The sequence below is a fragment of the Xiphophorus couchianus genome, chromosome 21, assembly GCF_001444195.1.
Source record: "Xiphophorus couchianus chromosome 21, X_couchianus-1.0, whole genome shotgun sequence".
NCBI lineage: Eukaryota > Metazoa > Chordata > Actinopteri > Cyprinodontiformes > Poeciliidae > Xiphophorus > Xiphophorus couchianus.
This window is the reverse complement of record NC_040248.1, coordinates 19,996,433-20,010,053: the sequence shown is the minus strand read 5'-3', so window position 1 is coordinate 20,010,053 and position 13,621 is coordinate 19,996,433. Positions and strand designations below refer to the sequence as shown.

The 13,621-nt window shown below is 40.2% G+C and overlaps 1 protein-coding gene across 2 annotated transcripts in view; it reads right to left on the bottom strand.

The window, feature by feature from the left end:
* The window catches only part of LOC114136816 (partitioning defective 3 homolog), a 384,289-nt gene that overhangs the window by 136,741 nt on the left and 233,927 nt on the right, over positions 1-13,621 (bottom strand). For both annotated transcript variants that reach the window (XM_028005119.1, XM_028005118.1), the window contains 2 exons: positions 8,560-8,790; positions 3,123-3,333 (listed from right to left, as the gene is read on the bottom strand). In XM_028005119.1, coding sequence (XP_027860920.1) covers positions 3,123-3,333; positions 8,560-8,790 — 442 coding nt within the window. The remainder of the gene's footprint in view (positions 1-3,122; positions 3,334-8,559; positions 8,791-13,621) is intronic.

Sequence of the window (13,621 nt, the reverse complement as noted above, 5' to 3'; positions counted from 1 at the left end):
AGTTCAAACTGCAGCGAGTTGCAAAACTCCTTGAAAATCCTGAGAGGCAGAACGTGTGGAAGACATGCATCTGGGAGACGCGGCGGGCTGTCCAATTCATGCTGATGAAAACCACGGAGACGAGCAGCACAAAGGATTAACCTAATCAGGATGTCTTTTTGATGTTTTGATGCAACGCTGAGACACCCGAATGTGAAAATCAGCGCTACGAATTCCGTCCGCGAAGCGTGAGCCTTCAAGGAGCGTTTTCCTTCCCCTGTCAGCCGGAGCCTTTGTCATGAGCAGTGCAACTTTCCCCTCCCTGAAATGAAACAAAACTTTCGCTGGAATTGCTAAAAGCGAGACACACAACAGACAGATATGACACTTTGATTCTCTATCCTCCCTCCTGACCGCCAGGCATTTCACAGCACTTAGTGTTTTGTTGTTGCACCCGGCGAGACGCGTTTATTTTCACCTCAGTTCTTTGCCATTGTTAAGTATTTAAAACTGTCAGGTGGAGTGGGAGAAAAACGAAGAGAAGACATTAAGACGGTGCGAGGAGTTTGATAGGATTTAAGCTGAAAAATGACATGAAGTAGAAGTTGTTGAGAGACGACGTCAAAACTTTGAGGCTGAGTCGGGCTGGTTCACTACGACGGCATATTAGGGTCATCGATGATAGGAGAAAACACAAAAAGAGACAAAAAAAAAACCCTCAAATTTTGGGAATTAATCTTACAAATATTTTTGATTAAAAAACTCGCAACTTTCCTTTTTTCCAGAAAAAAAGTAAACATATTCAACCTCAAAGTATGAAAATTGCAAGAAATTTTTTTTTGATACTGATCTAGGAAATTTTTTAGAACAAACTTGAAACTCAAGTCAAAAATGTTTGAGTAATGATGTTAAGAAAATTTCCAAAAGTCAAAAATGTTCAACATTTCAAACTCAGAAATTTCCATTTTTTTCTAGAAAATTTCCGATTAATATCAAAATTTCTGATTTCTTCTAAGCAAATTTTTAACTTCCAAGTGAAAGATACTGTTTTAAAAATTCGAGAAAATTTCTGCTTTTTTTTGAGCTTTCAAACTCAGAAATTTCTAAGATTTTTCTAGAACATTTTCCGGGATTAATCTCAAAATTTCCTAGATTTTCAAAGCAAATTTTTAACTTTTCACACCCAGAAATTTCCACATGTTTTACACAGTGGCCTTGACACGCTGCCGTAGGCTCGCAGGTCTCCCTCTTTGTATTCAGGAGGCGCGGGGCCTGCCGTTAAACGCACAGAGCAGGGGGAGTGTCAGAGCGGCCCGCAGCATGCCAACTCTTAAGTGACTGTGGCACTCAAAGATAATGAAGAACGATGATGGGGCCAAGGAGGGCATGTACCGGGCCCACATGCACAGGGAAAATCACCAGCAGCACACAGATACTCAGAAAGATTTAAGCTTTGCTCACAGCACTGATTGCATGTCAGAGTGTCAGACCTCTGGCTCAAATTGCTACCTCTATTCAAATGATCTGCAGTTCCTAAAAAAATTTAAAAAACCATCTCTGCGTGTTTGCGCTTTTGCCTGATGTGTGACTTGTATATTGTTGCCAAACCTTGAAATGACAACTGAGCAACCATAAAAAAAAAACAAAAAAAAACATGAAATGTGCAAAACTGAAATCATTCAAAACGAACAAGCCCCCACCCCCGCGCGTTTGTCAGTTGTGACCTGGAAACACGCTTGTCGTCTTTTGTTCAGAGTTCTGTGCCTTTCCCAGTGATATGCTAACTAATCCTATTAAGGTAATCCACATGAAAACAACTTACGGCGCGATAGCGGTGGAGAGCGCCTTCGCCGTTAATTTATGCCATATTAAAATGTGCAGAGAACCGAAATAATTAATGGAACTCCATTGGACGTTTTTCATGCGACGGGAATGCTGAATTGATACCTGCAGGATGTGAGTTTTATTGGAGTGCAAGTCTGAGAATGCTTCTGCGTCGATAGTCGCGTCTGTGATTGAAAGCAAATGTTTTTAATGTGCATAATTTAAATGCTCTATTCTCATTTGTGTGAAAACATGAGGGGGGCTTATATATAAAGGCTTCAAGAATACAATGACAATGATCACAGGACTTCTAAAGTACGGTGCCTTGTAAGAGTATCTTCTTCTTTTTTTATTACATTTTTCATATTGCAATTTAACAGGTAGAAAATGTTACACAGATTTAAAAAATCTTAAACAATACAAATATGAGAAGTGAGGCATCCATTGACCGTATAGTTGCACAAATTGGAATTACAAAATTTACTTGACAGAAACGCGGCAATTTGGATAAAACTCAGATTGACAATGATGAGGTTCTTAAAAACCTTCTCAAAATTGGAAAAACATAAATTGATATTTATGATTGCAAAGACAAGGTCACACTGTAGATGTGTCATTTAATTTTGCCAGATATTTCCAAGGGAACGACAATGCTGGAAAACAGGAGAGTCACTTTGGGTTTAATTCAGAATACACCCCTGCTATAGGATTTTCTGCATATAAAGAATCATGTGTGGTTGGATAATAGTAGCAAAAAGATTCAGAGAGAAGAAGTAAAATATGTATATGCTTTTGCTGGAATCCTGCAGCTCCATGTTGAAACAGAAGCTATTAGAGTCAGGAAGAGGCGGCAGTGCTAACTGATTCAAAGTCGATTTTAACATCTCCAAAGGTCTTTAATTCCCCAAGCGACGTTCGGGCCCCTCCCCATTAACGCTCACACCGGCTCTGAACAATGTCTGCTGGTTAACCAATGCTGAGCGATGTGGATAGAAGGCCCGCGCACATGGGATTATGAATAAAACATGTTGCCCTTATTAAAAATAATCTTGCTCTAAAGTGCCAAAGGCCCTTGAGGTCGATAACCAGCCCCCCACCCCCTCGCTCCATCACTCCAGCATCTCACAGGGTTCAAGGAAAAGGGTCCCTGATTAGCGCTGGCAACATCCAGAGAATGTATTCAGTCTGTATGATCCACTGCTGAACGTGTTGTGTGGAATTAAACAAAACAGCGATTGGTGCTCAGGGCAACGCAAACGGAGTGTGTCAGGGTGTCGGTGTTGTGTGGGAGCACAGCTTCGGCCCTCTGGTGTTCCTACCTGAACATCTCACCCAGGCCCTTCAGCACACCCTTCTTTGGTTTGTTCTTGTCCTTGTCTTTCTCCTTGTCCACGCTCTTGGTTTCCTTCGGCCCGCCCAGGGCACCGTCCTTCTGTTTGTCATCAACCAGCCCGCCGCCTAGACTGAGGTCGCCGCTCGTGGACATCGACTCAAGGCCTGACCGGTAGCTCTCCTCTGTGTCTTCATCCACTGGAAGGACAGAAAACGTCAGATAGAGTGTTAAATATACAGTTGTGGTACAGATGTGCTGTGCAGTCAGAATTCAATGGGTCAGGATCATCAAAAAAAGTACTGGTCCTCCTTTGACCAGAGAACTCAAGTTTTCTGAAAACTTGAGTTCCATTTCACCAGCCACACCAAGGCCTAGTTACTGCCAGAATGAAAATATTGCTCAAAGAGTACCTGTCTGACAACATGAAGAAAGCAGAAAGACCTCATTAAAGAACTACATCATGGCTTGATGTGAAAAAAATTCAAAAACCTATCTAAGCCTAATCCTACCCAACTCCTCTAGAGCGTACAAACAAACAGGGAACAAAATCTGAAGTACCGCAAACCTCCCATAAAGGGCCGTAAAAGTCAGTGTCTATGATATAATCATAATTAAGAGACTGGGTGAAAACATAATCCATGGGAGACTTCCAACGTCAAAATGCCAGCTGACCACAGAGACCACCGAAAAAAACAGCGGATTCACAAGACAATGATAGAACTGTTTGGAGGATGTGCATCCCATTACATAGCATGTTGGTCTAAGACTGCAGTGCTACTTCAGGACTGGGAAGACTTGATGTAAACAACTGAACCAAGATTTCTCTCAACCAGAAAATCTCAACAAGGGCGCGTTGTCTCGAGATAAGGCATGCTTGGGCTATGCAGTGAGAAAGTAATCCCTAGCGTGAAGCGAGAAGGGTCTTGGAGTGGCCTGGTTAAAGACTGAACCTTAATCCAATGGAAAACCTTGGGGCATGATATGGAACATTCTTGAAACATTCCAATTAAAACAATTTTTCCAGAAGAAAGGGGACAAAATTCCTCCACTCATTGTTATTGCAGACATTGTGGCCAATTAGAGTGACCAATCCATTAGAAGATTACTTTTTCACATAGAGCCAAGCTGATTTGGATGGATTTTCCCTTTATAAACCAATTTTAAAAAGCAGTTCATACTAACTCCTGTTTTTGTCTCATAATGTTTGTTGATCTGTAACATTTGCGGCACAAAGAGCAAAAGAAGAATCCTTAAGGAGGAAATATTTTATCACAGCACTTCCACATTGTCAGGAACTTTTACACAAGCCAAGGCAGCTTAGAAAATAAAGTGCAACTAAATGAACTTTAACTTTCAGCCGACTCCCTGCAGATCAATGAAGCTGTATTTGAAATCAGCAGACAGCGGCAGTTTTCTTTTATCAGTTGCAGTGCATAACTTCTTTCTTTTAGCAACATCAGAGAAGCCATGGAAAAAAACCCACAAAAAAAAAACTGTGTCCCAAAAGGTATAGCAGCTCTGAACAAAACACACTGAATTCATTCGCCTCATTAGAGCAGAATATATTTACATTGCACACCCACTGAGAGTAGTGTGCACTGGAACAGATTTTCACTTAGCTCAGACGCTCAAGTTATTTCAGTTGTGTGTATTTCACATGGAACACAGAAAGAAAGAAAAAAAACCCTCTTCTGCTGTATTTTACACATAAAAAAAAAACACCTTCACGGAAGCGTAAGCAGTAATGATAGTCATGCGAATCTGATTTTTAATTACGTCTGAACTCATTTTAAAACCAAGATCAAACTCAAACCGAACTCCTTAGGTGCTGCAAGGTTGATTAAACCCAAAGTTTTCATCACATCTAATCAGAATCAATGTAGAAAATGTAATTAATCCGTCACTAATTATGCATTTAAATAATCTTGAAGACGGCTTCTGGGGATCATAATTGCAAATACGACGTGCGCCGAGCTTGGCACGGCTCCCCGTCTGCGCTCTGAGGTATGAAGTAGATGTCCCTTAGATTACAATGTATTACAGTCATGCATGTCATTGTTCAACTTCTGCCTCGGATATATATATATATAGAGAGAGAGAGAAAGAGGGAGAGAAAAGTGCTTATCATGTGGAAAGATGAGGGAGGCGAGACAAAGATATTTAGCAGCCTAAGGAAGGGGAGAGTGTGCTGGAATCAGATTTGAAGGATGATCGGGTGTGGCTTTCTTCTTGTGATCTGTGCAGCTATCAGCCTTTTGTTTCAGCTGCCACCTCAAAGGAAACCACCGAAACGGAATGTGAACACAAAGGAGATTAGCGTCTTAAATCTGTTCGATATGCAGCTGGTCTCTGCACACGGCCTCTCACCTCTGTTTGCACAGGTGCCTCCGCACCACATGAGAATGTCGCAGAAAACTCAGTTCGTTTCAACAATTTGATTCAAACAGTGATGATGTAGTTTTAATAGAAACAGGATGAGCTACTTCATGTGCGTGTTTTCTTCAATTGTTATTGACAGGTTCAATAACAATTGCCTACTACAACAATAACAAGATGTTTTGTAATACAGAACTGCAGCGTTATAATCATGTCATGGCCCACTTAATTATGAGAAAGAGTATTGGTCTAAGATTGGTTGAGCATGTGGTGTCCAAGTGTGTTAATCAGGGTTTGTGCAGGTTTCACCAACTTAAATGTAAGACTTTTTAAGACGTTTATGAATTAAGTTTAAGACCTGCATCAAAAAAACAAAAAATCACATATTTTTATATAGTGGCAGTGCCCAGCTGTTTTGCCCAGAATGCATTTAGCATTGAGTGAGTTGGCAAAAGAAGTGTCAGTGGCAAAGACATACGTCATCCAGCAAACTGCCGATAAATTTTCACTTAGCCACAATAGACACAAAAAAACTAGCTAGCTAGCTAACTAGCTGCAAGCTAGAGCAAAAGAAGAATCCTTAAGGAGGAAATATTTTATCACAGCACTTCCACATTGTCAGGAACTTTTACACAAGCCAAGGCAGCTTAGAAAATAAAGTGCAACTAAATGAACTTTAACTTTCAGCTAGCAGTAGGTTTTTCATTACCTTGTAAAGACCGTGAGTCATTTCTCATACTAGCACTAGATACGGTAGTGTGTTTTGGTTGTTTTTGCTGTTGGAGATGATTTTTCCTCCAGCTAGGTTTGTGATGTATGAGGTTCAAGAAGAGTCCGTGACTCGGATTCATGAATTCCATTTATTAAAATGCAACGCTGATCCATTGCCATGTTTTTCTTATGGGAAAGCACAGCAAAAATGACACCTAACAACATAGAGGCCTTCCTTTAGTAGGCCTCTATGTAAACTAGGTCCTAAAGAGGGCGTTCCTTAGCGAATGTGCATGTGTGTATATCAGAGCATGCAAGTAGCTAAAACAGATAAGAGGAACACACAGAATTCTTTATTCCCAACATTACCCAGAATACCTTGCGCTGTAGTTCTCTTCCTCTTTTTGGAGAGGTCTCCGGTTGGAATTCAACTTGAGACCCAGATTTAGCTTTTTTGATCCGTGTCAGAGTTCAATTGCGCATTGAACACCTCTCCAAACGAACCAGACTTTCTTCGCAAATGAATTGGGAGTTGGATTTAAACAGACTAAACAGGGCTGGTGTGATTACCTGAGAGGAACCTGGGCACCTGCACACATTCGCATGCGGTTTCTGGATAGGGATCTGCTTGATCCCTCTATCTGCTGCCTGCTTATCATCCACTTAAGAACAATGGCGCTGAGTAGCAGCTGTGAGCTGTATCTGGCTAGTTAAATGAATGAGATTAGCAGTAGTGCTAATGTTCCTACCACTACTTAATGATGCTGAGCTGCAGATAACACTCTAAATATTTTAATCCAGAACTTCCCAGAGGGCAGCAGATGAACGCGTCTCTCTGTGCACACCTGCATGTGAAGGTTTTTGTTCATGTTTAAGCTGATTTGAATTCAATATATATACACGTTTATACACTATTAAACATGACATTAAATGAGGGGGGAAAAAAGAACTACATCTTTTTAAAAATCAGAAAAAAGCCTTCACCGTCAGACATCAGAAGGTGAGGCCAGGAAGACTGATTTGATGGGTCTCAAAAAGAAGAAAAAGCTCGACATTCTCAACTGATAAGCGGAAGCCTTGATGAAAGTGTCAGGAAACTCAAAGATAATTTGCGGCAGGCGACAATCGCCTGAAACATTTTGTCACTTCTCTGAAATCAACCATTAAACTTTTCCTCCTTAATAATCATAGACCTTTAAGACAGCCCGTCAGCGAAAGTTATGAAAGACAAAGAAAATTGCAAGTCATTTTTCCTCCCCCTTGCCAACACATAAAAGACATGAGAGATGATTTTACTTTCTCTATCTTACTCCTTCAAAACAGTCCAACACAAAAGCATTTTGTTTTTTTCTGGTTTTTTGTGTTTGTTTTTGTCCAGCAGAATATCTTGTGGGGACACATTTTCTTTACGTGTTGTTCCCCACCTTCTCCTCCCCCCCCCCCCCCACACACACACCCCACTCCCATCCCTCCGTTCTTATTTTATGTAAATAAAAGTCTGGGAGCATGTGGAAGGCAGCGGCTTATCTGTCAACTCTGACTATTAACCTCGGTGACGAGCGCAGGCTGGCTGCTTTTATCTAAATTGAAAAACAGAGTTATTTGAATATCATGGGGAGAATGCAATATACTGCAGCAGGGGAAATCGGTTGCTTTCCCCATTTTTCTTTGCAGAGATAAGACTGTATTTAGTGGCTTGCCGACAGAGCTTATGAGAACAAAGCGTTTCAGGCAAATAATTCCTTCTTTTTCAAATGTCCCCCAGCTCTTTTAATGGAATCCTTTAATGGTGAAAGGAAATTTATATCGAGTGATTACTCTTGTGGTGTTGCAGTGTTATTACCTGTCGGAAACTGTAACACGGCTGTCTCTCCGCGTCCTGTGCGTGGGGGTGTGCGTTGTGTGTGTGTGCTGTCATCGCCTGACAACTACAGTCACGTGCAGAAATATTCACACCCCTTGAACTTTTTAGCGTTTTATCTCACACTTCACTGTGTTCTAATGGGCTTTTACGAGACAGACCAACACAATGCAGAATTTTGGGGAGTTGTTGATGTGATTTTCCAACAAAAGAACTGAAAAGTGTTGACATACATGTTTAACTTCTTCAGTCTAACACCCCGAAATAAAAATCTTGTGCAACAAACTCCCTGTAGAAGAGGCTTTGCTCAATCCACCAAGTGTCACTGTGGAGGTTATGCACAATACTCGGTTTTCACTTTTTGCTGAAAAGTTACTTATAAGTTAGTTTTGTCTTATTTCAAGTGTGCTAAGATATTTGCAGTAGAAACTAGAACAAAAACAGAATTGTTAAGCAGAAATATATAAATGCTCACATGTCTCCACGCTGTTTTCTTCCCTTGGTATGAAACCAGGTTTCACATATGACTTGTCGATTGCCGCCCGGAAGCTCTCGTTGCAGCCTCGCCCCCTGATGATGCGTGGATGAATCCTCTGGACGCTGAGCTCGTCGCCCACGATGACGTCGGCGGCATCTTTCTGTAGACTCTCCATGGAGGTGGACTTTTTTAGATGCGGGGAAGAGCCGACATGTCGCTCTTCAAAACCTGCAAAAAGAGAGTGAGGAGTATGGAAATGGTTGTGAGATTTTTGGCTCTTAGTATCGCACAAGCAGGAGTTAATATGTGTAAAATTATGGAACTGGGTCATTTAAATAAATCCTTCATATTTTCAACAAAACTCTATGTCATTGAAAAAAGAAAAGGTTAAAGTATATCAATCAAAATCAGAAATAGATGCCTTAAAATTGAGGGCTACGAGTCTCATAATTCAATAAATCCTTATAATAATATATTAAATCATAGTCAATAAGTTAGTGTATGCATTCTGATGAGACCTGCTTGTTAGATTAAAAGCATCTTTTAAAATAACCTTTCATTAAACTCTTTCAAGACAATGTAATATTCTAATCTTAAGTGTCACGTCTTCATTGGCTGTACGCGAAAACTCATCCTAGCAGAAATAAAGGCGTGAAAAGAATCAGTCTGTGTGATTGCAATGTGTTTCACTTGAGAACTGAGTTACTAAAATAAATAAACCTTATCAATCTATTGTTTTTATTTGCTCTGTAAATATGTGAGAATCCAACACAATTACAGATGAAATAGATAAATAAGATTTGAACTGAAGAACTGTTCAAACGGTCTACAGTTCAGGATAAAATGATTCATATGTTGTTACAGACCGTGTGATTGGTCTGGAGTTAAAGTACCAATCAGATTTTAGGCACACAGATTGTTGCTTTTTTTTTAAATGATGGATTGTAGCACTACTGAAATTACTAAATTGTGTATGATCCTATGCATGATTTAATCATATAATGACCTCAAGTTATTATCTAGTATTTGCATTTTTTGGCTTGTTGTAAATGTGCATTTACTTTTACTGGTTCAATTAAATTATGTCGTCTTTGGAGGGTTTGGGAAATTTGGGAGGGGCAGGGAGGAGGGAGAGTTAAAAATCACATTATATTCCCAAAGACTATTTACAGTTACGAGTTACACTTTACTTTGTATCATTGCTGGTGATTCAACCCTACCCCAAACTCTGAGGGAAAGTATTTACTGTACCGCAGCAGTACAGACAACTTCCTTTGATTCCATACACTGTAGTAATTTTACAAATGTTTAAATAGAAATAAAATTATTTTAACATCTGCAGTTTGTATTTTTACTTAGTTTCTTAAAGAAACATGATAGACTATGTGGGAATCTCACGGCTGTAACAGAGTTTTTACTTCTGAAAATGTCAGTCATGGCTGTCAACTACGACGACAACAAACCAGTGAAGGAAATAGATGCTGATTAACTAGCTTTTAGCATTGAACTACCACAAACTGTACAATTTCACAGATTATTACAATCATTCATACAAACCGTAGCAATGTCTGAGCAAGGCACTGGGGCTATTATGGGCACTCGTGTTTGTTGGAAAGGGATCACTTTGTTACCGCGTATTTATGTGACTACTAAGGTTTGCACTGCAACGCAAATAAACGGTTAACGCGAACTGTAAATTGTTAACACGACACAACGACAGAAAGCATTCCGCCTCTTGTACCGCTGAGCCGTGTTCCAGACAGCTGTTTTATTTATTTTGTTTTTTTCAGGGACCATCCATCAGCCACCCGACTTCTCTCCTTATCCAGTGGCTGGTAAACAAGTAGATCTGTTTTCGATTTTCAGTCCCTTCTTCTCCTACTTGACTCAGGGTGCAGCAGGTTACTGTCCAAATAGCATGCACAAGTAAAGCTTTAAAAAAAAAAAGAACTTTCAATAATAATAGTAACACTTGTTAGGCTTATTGATTCAGAGGCCACGGCATATGCTGAGAAAACGTATTCATAAAGGAAGTGTGCCATTAAAATTCACTTTAGATTATAAAGGCTTTGGGGTTTTTGACAGCAAATAGCACTATGTGATTTAGTTTCTATCACACACATGCAAACAATTTTAGGGACCCCAAAGGAGCAGTAACATTTAGCTGATATGAACAGGATCCATTTCACGTTTAAAGTAGCCTAAATGAGGCGTGTTTGACCACTGCCGGTGATCACATGGACCTCTTGGCAAACAAAACAAACACCCTAAATGAAAGAAAACTATTTGTTGCTCAGGAAAGCCGCCCTCTAAACATAAAAAAACGCAATTCCAGCTGAAAGAATTTGCGGGGTATGTCACTGCCAGGTTTGCACATTCAAAGACTTTGGCTCATTCTTCTTCACGGAATGGTTTTAATATGACCATATGGTGTTGATATATGCTGCTCTAAACATTATGTTTGACTCCTGCTTTCAGTGGCGCTGGTGGAAATTAAAGGTTGGCCGATTTGGACTGAGCAGCTTTCACAACAACTTCTTTGTTAAATTTGCAGTATGCAATTTATAGAAATAATGTGCTATTTGCATATTTGTGAAAACTGTTTGTATGTATGTTATGAGACAGATAATGTGTGAAGAGAAAAGATCAATCTCCCCCACGTTCTCCCTGACCTAGCATTGCAGTCTGAAGAAATGCACCTCTCCTGACCAAAAACAACCACTAAGAGCCAGGAGGAGGGTCTAAGTGCTGTCAATCAATCTCATGTAGTCGCTGGTAAATGTGCCAATGGGAGAAAAACAACATACTGTTACAGGAAAACTGTTCATCTGTGGTAACGGGTGGTCATGCTAACTGGCCTAGCATTGAAAACATGCTATGCTAGCAGCAGCATTATAGAGAGCAAGTGGGGTGTCACATCCCTAACACCCGCCTCCTGGCTGTGATTGGTTGTTTCCAGGGAGAAGGCAGAGAAACTTGGTTTTCTTCCGAGATTATCTGTTTTATACCAAACTGTGATAACATAGCGACAGTTTCTACAAATATGTAACAAAATATTTTTTATAAAAGTTACATACTGCAGCTTTAAAGACTGAATTAATAAGTTAAGCTAGTGATATCAGGGCATTGGTTTGTAGGGATGCTAAAGTACGACGAAGTAAAAGTACCTATAAAAGTATTTTTTCTCACCCCACAAAAGTACTTGAGTAAATGTAACTAAGTTTTCTAACTTCATCCTACTTGCAACTCAACTTTCTCCCTTGACCTGTCTGTTGAGTTCCTATTTGGTCACTAATCTTCCCTAACAAACCTTGGATAAACTGAGACTAAACTAAACAAAAGATGGTTATATTTACTAATTAGATGACTACTGAAAGCAGTTGGTTGCACTGAATTTGGGGTATTTGGAAAAACAAAATTCTTCCCCTTTCACAATTACCTCTGGAGTTGTGTTGGTTATCGGTCAGAAAATACACAGAAATTTTGGGTTGTAGTTTTGGTTGACAAAAAATGTGGAAAACATCAATCTCATGTATTTCATAAAGCTACAATCATCTTGTTATATTTTATACTTACATTCTAAACTATCTTGGCAAGTCCTTGCCCATAAGGCAGAGTCCTTCTCTGCTTTGTTAGCAGCTAACACACAGGTCCTCACTGAGTGCTTCACTGTCATGAGTGCCAGGTATGGATTTAGGTGGCAAACAAATCAAATAGGCTCAAAGGTCAGCTGTCAGTCACGGGAGTAAACGTCGTAATACTGTACATCATTAACACAACCTTTCTCCCTTTTTGGTCAATGCTAATTAGACCAATCAATGCCAAAAGCATATAGCAAAGCACAACGCTGTACCACTTCATCTGTTTAGGTAAGGAGATGTCCTACATGCACCTTTATTGACAAAATGCTCAGTAGCTCAGGATTACAGTTGCTTCATCATAAAAGTCTTTTTTTAAAATTTTATTTTATTTTTTGGAAGGACGTAGTTTTTACTGCCCTGCGACAGACTGGCGACCTGTCCAGGGTGTACCCCGCCTCTCGCCCGGAACGTAGCTGGAGATGGGCACCAGCAACCCTCCCGACCCCATTAGGGACAAGGGTGAACAGAAAATGGATGGATGGATGGATAGTTTTTACTTGATTGCTGTTATGGCAAATATGAATGCCAACAGAGAATAAACAGATTTACAGAAAAAATTAAGTCTCTCTAACTCACAAACTGTGTAATGTCATTGTATGAAGGACAAGAGAGAAAAACTTTCAATTTAATAAAAAAAAAAATAAGCAAAACCACAGCCATACAAAACGTCCGAGCTTAATGGTTCAAACACAAATTACTTTGAAATGCTAAAATCATATTTTTTCTTAAAAAAAAAAAAAAAGGATGCCAATTGTGAATTCCACAGAGTTCACTCAGTGCCTGTTCAAAGAAACCCAAATGACATCTGCTGTACTTGTACAGGGAATTATCCTCCTGCTTGATATTCTGCCCTACAATCCTACTCATCATTGTTTCTAGTCAACGCTCTGGATGACTGAGAGGAGCAAAGACCCAAAGAGAATGGGTGAGCGAAGCAAAAGGAGAGAGAGAGAGAGAGACAGTTTGCACACAGACCCAACCTGCCTTTGTTTTGGGGCCCCCGGCTCTCCTGGGAGACTTTGACGGACAGCTCTCTGTATACCGGTCTATTATGTGATTCCTATCACACAACGGGAGCCCCAGTGCTCCGCTGCTCATCGCCTTCGTATTCAGAGGGAAGAAAATACAAATTCCCCCATTTGCATACAGACACGGGTTTGCCACTCCCAACACGTCTGGGGGAGAAATTAAAATGATCAGAATAAGAAAAGAAGACAATCAAATTAAACGGAGAGGAAGTGCACCTTGAAACTCCTCATGGCTGCAAACAAAACTGGCCAACGCGGTGAGCTCTTTACCGTGATTAAGGCCAAGGACAGCTAATCGGAGACAACCTATTGCTATTAAGGACCATCAAGGAGATGTGGCAAACTCTATGAATAAATAAGAAGCAGTTATTACAGTGACAGAAGCCCGTG